The following is an 8,759-nucleotide window of genomic DNA, read 5'->3' as shown; positions in this document are numbered from 1 at the left end:
AAATATGCTATGACTTCTTCAGAAGCCAAGGAGTGGAAAGAAGCTGTCCAAAGTGAAATGGACTCCATTGTTTCTAATGGAATATGGGTGCTAGTCGATCACCCTCCCGAGTGTACTACTATTGGATGGAAGTGGATTTTTAAGAAGAACTGAAACCTAATGGGACCATAGATAAGTTTAAAGCCAAATTCATGGCTAAAGTTTATAAACAAAAGGAGGGAATAGACCATTTCGATACTTATTCTTCGATAGCTCGGTTCACTATAATCTTCCTTCTACATCTCGCGCCAGCTCCATCTCCAACTCCTCCACCTCGTGGGTTTTTGAAATAAAGCCCCGTCAAAATTTATCTTGATGCAATTCGACACAAGGGGACTCCATCTCGTGACCTTCGGGTTTTGTTGTGATATATGAGGTCTCCAATAAACTGACTGATAAGCCTGTAGGAAACATTGCCCTTTCTGGCTCATCCTACTCGTCCTCCATAAGACCCTTATTCATACTCGTCCATAGCATCCATACCACCACAAAAAACCATGGAACTTGCTCCTTTTCCAGTTTGCTCCCAACTCCTCTCATCCAATCCGGACCAAGAATTCATTAAGTAAACAAAAAATTATTCTAAATAAATGAGCCTTGTGTGTATTAGTATGGGATTATATACTTGTATTACGGAATACTTTATATATTTATTTTTCAGTTTTTCTAAGACTATAATGAATTATGAGACTATTTTAAGAAACATGTGACCAGTATTGCAAAACTCCTCCTAGTGTTGGACAAAATTTCAACTTTCACCATATGTTCCCAACTTTTGCTAGAGTTAACGGTCCAAAACTTAATGTTAGGGTGTTTTTTGCATAGGATTCTTGAGTTATGGAATTATTATTGACTATTTTAAAAAAATAGAACCAACATTGCAAGAACCCCTTTATTGTGGGACTAAAATTACAATTTACTCAAACTTAATGCTTCAGAAATAATAGGACATTATTTTTTTAATATTAAATCTATTATCAAGGAAACTCGTTGAATCATAGTTAAGAAAAAGGGTAAAAAACAACTATTTCATGTAAGGTTTAATATAATTACGAACTCTCTCCTAAAATTGAAAATAATTATATATCCCCTAAATGGTAAGGTGGAAATTACTATTTTACTCTTGCTAAGTTTTACTTTTTTAAAAAAATATTTGGGGGAGGTTAAAGTAAATAATTCATAGGGCTATTAGTTTGTAAAAGTATAAAAAATTCTAAAAAATATATAAAATTATAAATTTATATTCCACAATTATATTTGGCCAGTTCACCACAAATATGGGTTGAAAACTTAATGAAGGCTAACGGAACTAACTCGTTATAAATAAACATTGAAATAAGAGATTATTTATAGTTTTCCAAATAATGGGTAAATATTTGCTATATATATGCTGAATCCCAAAGAATGTAATTTACCCTAAGGAAAAAGAAGTAATTCCTGACTGGCAAAGTTTTGGAAGATTGTGCATCTTGAAAAAGAAAAAACTTACTACACATAAAAAGTATTGAGATTCAGACCACCTGAGCTTCAAGTCTCACTAATCAAAACTCCAGCCCATTTTATGTCATAAAGAGGGGGGGGCGGGGGGGCGGAAGAAAAGTTCTTCAACACCGGTAAATCTTTGCTGTGTGTGTTGGGGTGGGGCACTTTAGAAATTTTTGTGTAAAGATTACTTCTCCAGGTCGTTTTCTTTAACAAATGGTTCCCCTCCCCACTTTTTGATCCTTTTCACCGCGATAGAAGCCTGCATTTTTTATACATCAAACAGATCAAATTATAATGTACTAATTTTACATTTAGATTAAGACATGAAAAACACAACAATTAAAATTAGACTATATATGCAAACCTCTTTCTTCCAATTAGTTCTGTAAGTAATCCAAAAGAGAATGAGTGTCTGAACAACTGTCCCCAATATCATTCCGCACCATATACCCTGAAATTTATTTTTTAATTTCATATATCTATAGAACAAATTTTCATATATGAGTGATTTCAATTTTAACATACATAATAAATAATTTTCATCTCTAACAATTTAAATTTTTAAATATTACCATTATTCGTTTAACAATACTTACTTGTACGCCCCATTTAAGTTTGTAGCCCATTATTACACCCATAGGAACACCAAACAAGTAGTAGCATGCAATATTCACATAGGCAACCACAGTTTGCCATCCAGCCCCAATAGCCACTCCTGCAACAACAAGGTTTTCAACTATTCATATGAGCTCTAAAATTACTACTTCGTTATTTGGATAATAATTAAAAATATATATATATATATTATATTATGGGAAAATTGTATTTTTTGTCCAGTAATTTAGGGTCTTTTCACTTTTGATCCCATTGATTACATGATTTCCACATTTGGTCCCGTAATTTTAAAAAAGTAGTAGATTTGGTCCCATAACACATTTCTGTTAGATGTTTAGCGGAAAACGTCATGTGATCGTTAAGTGTTTGGAACCAAAAGTGCTACTTTTTGAAAGTTATGGGACCGAAAATAAAACTTCTATAACATATGGGACTAAACGTGAAAATTCTGTAACATACGGGACCAAAAGTGTAAAGACGTTAATTGTCACGTGCTAAGCACGTGACATTTTTTGTTAAAATATCTAACGAAAATGTGTCATAGCATCAAATGTGCTACTTCTTATAAGTTATAAGACTAAAATTGAGAATTCCATAACCAATGGGACTAAAAATAAAAAAATTCTCAGTTACGGGACGAAAAAATCCTTTTTCCTCACATTATTTACAAAAATAATGGTTGAGAGTTAATACAATCACATTATTGAGATGATATTTTAAAAGAATATCTTAATTTCAAGAAATGCAGATTTTATTATTTTGGGATGTTTCATATTAAGAACAATAATAGGTCCATCATTTGACCAAAAAAAAAAAAAAAAACCTGTTTTAGCCCATTATATATATAGCTGAGGGACTATGAGAAGAAATTAATTATTCTCTACAGTATAAATTATCATAATTTAAAAAATTAGCAAATTAATACTTTTTACGACGGTCAAACAAAATAATGCAAAAAAATTTAAGTTTTGAACATGGTTAATCAATATTTTTCATATTTTTTGCCATATGAACAAAATATTTGCCATGATTTTTAGTTGTAGTCAGTGTTTTAGCCTCGCTTGTAAAAATAACGATAAATAGTCGTTGCTCAATCATAATTAATTAGTATTTATTATTATTTGTTATTTTTAACGTGATAATTAATTATGATGAAAAGTGAATAGATTTCATAATTAAAGAAATAATTGGTGAATGAATATGGATTCGATTAATTATTACCTGATAGAGCTGGTTGAATATTGTTGAGGAGAATGCAGAATGCAAGCAATGGTGTGAGGTCAGATACGATTTGTTGGACTTCTGAACTCTTTGAGAAAATGGAAGGATAGTGATCTTGGAATATGAGAATGATAATTGAAATCAAAAGTGCTATCAAGGACGATGATATCACCACCACCACCATTGAGAATTTTGCACTTCTTGGATGACCTGCTCCTAGTTCGTTCGACACTCTTACGCTGCACATACACTCATTAAAAATATTAAATAAAAAAAAACGAGAAAATGTTTCTGATCATAATCTAAACTTCTGAGATGGAAAATTTTCGTTCTAACATTTTATATTAAACAAAATTAACTTTTTAGCATTCTGGAGCTAAATCCGACTTTAATGTTAATATTTTATAATTCAAACTCAATATCAGAGGTAGAAACAGAGACGAAATATTTTAATCTTGATGTTATTTTCAGGGCAAGTACGTATCCGTAAACTAAATTTGTCTGATATAATATTTTTAATAATGACTAAGATAAAGTTGATTTTCATATATTTTCGTTTCTGATATTTTGTTGTCTTGTAGTGCAACCATTGAAAATGTTAAACAAACAAAAATAATTAAATATTAGAAAAACACTTACACAAACACCTTTTGCCTTTTGTGAAATTATAAGCGTACCTTTATTCAATACTGAAATATTATACAACACACTTCCATATTACTCCCATACTACTCAGGAGGTGCACCTTTAATTTTATATGAGGTAGGGTGTGTTTTTGTAATTAGACCTAATCTCAGGAAGTAGATTTATAAGTTTACAAAACATAGGAGGTGGTTGAGTAATTATAATCACAAGGGGTGCAGATATAATTTTGATCGCATATACATATATATATATATATATATATACTATATAAAAAGAAAAGATATTTTTCTCTCATAAATGACGGTTATGACACTGCAACACCAATTTTATCGCTATACCTATAATACCCTAAGTTGATTTTCCTTTTTCCTTTGTTGCTTTCTTTTTTCCTTTTTAGAAATATAATGTATTGATTTATATATATATATTTTCTTATTCCTAGTATAATTTAAAACGTAAAATATTATTTATTATATACACATAGAAATCACGTGCCACAACAGCTAGTTATATATATTGATGTATATAATTTGAAAGAAGAAGAAATTTGATGTCTACTGACCTTACTGCTGCATTAAATCCAAGCGCTACCGTAACCGTCCAAGCTAGTACGTTTATGCTACCAAACACCAACAATTTACTTGTTAGAGATAAAAGTTGAAACAAAACGCGACTATATACCTTTTACTTCTTTCCCTTGAATTAATATATGTGTTTTCTTTCTATATAATTTTTTTATACTTTACGTGATAATAAATGATGACGATTTAAAAATTATGATAATCAATACTATCTATTATTGTCAAGCAAAATAAATGCGGAAAAATAAGTTTTAATGGTGATTAATCAACATTGTTGTCATGATTTTTTAACTATTATTAATGTTTTGGTCTCACTCAAAGTAACAACGACCAACAACCTTTGTGCAGCCATTAGAAAAAAAATTATTATTAGCTACAATATTAGTGGCTATGGCTAAAAATCATGGTAAATGACTACTATTAATTAAGGTTAAGGAAAATCGATGCAAAAAATTAGTTTTTCCACCATAAAAAAGATTATATGTCATGGCTAATGTTTTAGCTACCCTTGCAAAAATCACGGTCAACAACGTTGCATGGTCGTAGTGAATAACTATTTGCTACCAAGTACTTGTTATTAGTTATGATAATTAACCGTAGTTAAATAATATAAATTTTCTAGTGAACCGTGATTAATTAATATCTAATTACGATTTTTTACTTTTGACAATGATGATTACTATAAGGGATAATTAAGGAGAGACTATATTAACAGTTACCATATTGAGAGAGCATCAACAGCAACTTCTGCGTTCTTCAAATATCCAGCAAAGAGGATTAGGGCCGTATAGTACCATACCTCTAAGCTGCAGACACCATATCGCAGAACATGGATTAAAATCAAGATACACACGGCTTAGAACCCTGGAAAAATTATTCATCATACTGGAATAAAACCATATTATTACTCGAAATAATCAGAAAAGAAATGGGATATTAATTAGATTACTACTGATCAATTATGATTGGAAATAAGTGTAAGCACATCACATATATATATAAATCATGTTAAAATAAATATCTCTCTGCGCTCTTATAATCCTTTTTATGTGCCGCGCTATAAAAAATATGATATTTAATTATGGCTGATTATCATAGTTAAAAATAACATCTATTACGCTCTTGCAACTTTATTAGCTGTGATATTTGCGAGTAAGTGCCATGGCGAATATTTTTGTCATGGTAGATAAATTAAATTTTTACATTCATTTTATTTAACTATAATTAATAAATCATTTACCATAATTTTTAATCTATAATCATTAAAATATAGGCCATAATAAACTTTCTTATAGTGTTGGTATGCTTACAAACCCATATGTCAACCACATTTCTTACTTCTGGGCCATGACAAACATTTAATTCTTACCCAACATTAAACCAAGTTGTATATAGCGTTAATTATTGATAAATATGCCACCTGTTTTTCCGTATTTAGTGTCGGTCATTATTATTATTATTATTATTATTATTATTATTATTATTATTATGATGATGATGATGGTGATGGTGATGATGTCTCAATTTAATATCTTCCTAATAGTTTAGATTCCATTAGAATTTAACAATTCCCGACCATAACGAAATTTATATATAAAATGAGACTATTACGAGTTATTTAAAATATAATAGATTAAAAATAAATTAAAAGTAAGTATTGGTATTATCTATTTGAATTCTAGCCCTATTTTGGTGTATGTTGGGAATCGATCAACGTAATAGGCCGAGATTTTAAGAAATGGGATCAATGATTTCAGCTGCCATTATATCTACGAACGGAATTCATAGATCATAAATAGTGGGTTGAAGTTTTTAGTTTAAATTCAGTTGTATTTCTTGATGTTATTAATATACACATTATGTGTATATATGTTTTTTAAATAAAGTAAATGACATAGTGTTTTTAAAGTATGATATGTATATGTTGAATGAAATAAAAGATTCAATCAGTATAAACGGACATAAATAAATTTTTCTAGAGAAAAATATAAAGAGTAGTCGGAATTTCTAATCCGAACTGGGATCGACCAAATTTAAACCAATTATATGACTAGTGTAATATAATTGTTGTGTGATTGATGCATAGTTGACAAAAAATGATCAATCACATAATTAGTATATCATACTTTGCTCATTAAGTAATTTAGCTCAATCAAACTCAATTTTGATAAGAATTTTTCAAAGAATGTTTCAAAAATTGCTCACCAGAGCATCACTGCTGATGCAACCGATAATCTGACAAAGCCCCATAGATTCTGAAATGCCTTCCAGGAAAACCCCGTCCAGGCTTCTCCACAAGCCCCGCTGAATATGAAAAGCAGCTGCGCCACCACCAGGAACCACCACGAAGAGTTCAGCACCACGGCGGCGCCGATCATTCCCCACCCGAGTTTCAGCATCAGCAGCCAGCTGAACAGAATATGCAACCCCAGCGCCACCGCGGAAATCCAGGCCATTGCCATGATGTTGCTCTGAGCTTGCAAGAACTTGGCGATCGGGAAGTTCAGCGCGTAGGCGTACAGCTGAGGGATCATCCACAGCGAAAATTTCCCGGCGGCCTTAGATATATCCTCCGCCTGCCCGAGTAGCAGCAACAACGGTTCCGCGAATATGTACATAAACATTAATAGAAAACTGGTGGATACAAGAATAACCCAGGATCTCTGCATATAGACGCCGAGCATGTTGATCTGCCCGGCCCCGTACGCCTGCCCGCAGAGTGTCTCCAGTGCACTTCCCATTCCCATCTGTCCGACGAATCAAAACCTCAAAACTTTTTCGAGCAATTAATTATAATATTGAATATGTTAACAAAATTAATTGTCATACCATGACGCCGAAGCATAAACCGGCAATGATATTGTTCTCGAGGGAGAAGGCGGCGAGGTCTAGGGTTCCGACATGGCCGGCGAAGGTCTGAGTGATGGCGCCAAGGGAGTACTGGAAAATGGAGGTCAAGATGGCGGGGCCGGCCAAATACCATAGCTTGCTGGACTCCGCCTGGAACGCCGAGAAGAAGCCGCCTACACTGGTGATGGGAGGAATGTCGTCGTCGCCGATGACGAAGGATGAGAAAAAGGAATGATTTGATAGTATCTGGGCTAGATACTTTTGGCTGGAAATGATCTCTGGTTCTTGATCTTCATTCTCAGTGTGTTCAAGAAGTGGCTGCTTGGAATTATGCTCCATTTCGCAGACACAAACACAGAGTGAAGAAGTTCTTGCTGGCCTCACGTATACGTACTGTCATATATATATATATATATACTTTGTATGTGCTTCTTCTTTATTAGAGGGTTTTTGTCTAAGATTATAAATTTCTTTAAACATCTTCTAAGACGTTTGAAAGTATATAAATTCTAAATTTGTATTTGGCTAAAATATCTTTTTAAAAAAAATTATAAAATATCAAAATAAGATATTTTGTATCTTATAAATTGTCTATAAAAAGTTAATTTTTCTAACTTTTCTATAAAATTTTCTACATTATATAAAATTAATATATTATAAAATAAAAATATTATAAAATAAAAATATCTTCATTCATACACTTACACACTCTCTCTCACACACACAGTCTGTGAGATTTAAAAACTTTTTTTTGTTATTTATTTTTTCTAATATTCAAAAAAGACAAAATACTTTATTTTTTAATTATAAATTATTATACTGTAATAAAAATAAGATTACTATTGATATTATATTTACTAAAAAATATAAATTCAAGACATTATAAATTATACGACTAGAAACAATCACTGTATTAATAAAAAAAATATAAATTATATATCTATATTAATATTTGACTAGTATAAATGTACATGTATATTATTTTATTCAAAAATTTAAATAATAATTTGTTGTTTTTTTGTTATTAAAAAAATATCTATTAAATTTTTATTTAAAATTAAACTAATGTGTACTATTTATATATATAAGTGTTTTAAAAAATTTTAAAACAAAATATGTCAAGAAATAACAACTTATTTGATTCTAATGGTATTATGTTTATTTTAGTCATTTTACTAATTAAAAACCTTATATACCAAATACCCTAACATCTTATAAGATTGAACATTTTATTTTATTGAAACACTTCAGGAGCTTATTTTTTAAATAAGATCCAACATCTTATAAGCTCCTAAAGGATCTTATAAGATGTAGGAGCTTATT

The 8,759-nt window shown here is 30.9% G+C and overlaps 1 protein-coding gene across 1 annotated transcript; it reads right to left on the bottom strand.

The window, feature by feature from the left end:
* LOC105168297 (protein DETOXIFICATION 29) lies at positions 1,397-7,847 on the bottom strand. Its single transcript, XM_011088321.2, has 8 exons — positions 7,416-7,847; positions 6,792-7,333; positions 5,306-5,392; positions 4,568-4,624; positions 3,361-3,599; positions 2,121-2,239; positions 1,889-1,975; positions 1,397-1,783 (listed from the first exon to the last, which is right to left on the bottom strand). The coding sequence occupies exons 1-8, from the start codon at positions 7,773-7,775 to the stop codon at positions 1,709-1,711; spliced, it is 1,566 nt and encodes a 521-aa protein (XP_011086623.1). The 5' UTR covers positions 7,776-7,847; the 3' UTR covers positions 1,397-1,708.

The sequence above is a fragment of the Sesamum indicum genome, linkage group LG8 (genome assembly GCF_000512975.1).
Source record: "Sesamum indicum cultivar Zhongzhi No. 13 linkage group LG8, S_indicum_v1.0, whole genome shotgun sequence".
In the NCBI taxonomy this organism is placed as follows: Eukaryota; Viridiplantae; Streptophyta; class Magnoliopsida; order Lamiales; family Pedaliaceae; genus Sesamum; species Sesamum indicum.
Note: the sequence above shows the minus strand (reverse complement) of the source record. Positions and strands in the feature narration are given on the sequence as shown.

Excerpts from the sequence above, each read along its gene's own strand:
- LOC105168297 (XM_011088321.2), bottom strand. The coding sequence starts at position 7,775 with ATGGAGCATAATTCCAAGCAGCCACTTCTTGAACACACTGAGAATGAA. Across the intron at positions 7,334-7,415 it reads GTTTATGCTTCGGCGTCATG|ATGGGAATGGGAAGTGCACT; the intron begins GTATGACAATTA and ends TTCGTCGGACAG. Across the intron at positions 4,625-5,305 it reads GTTGATGCTCTCTCAATATG|CATAAACGTACTAGCTTGGA; the intron begins GTAACTGTTAAT and ends GGTGTTTGGTAG.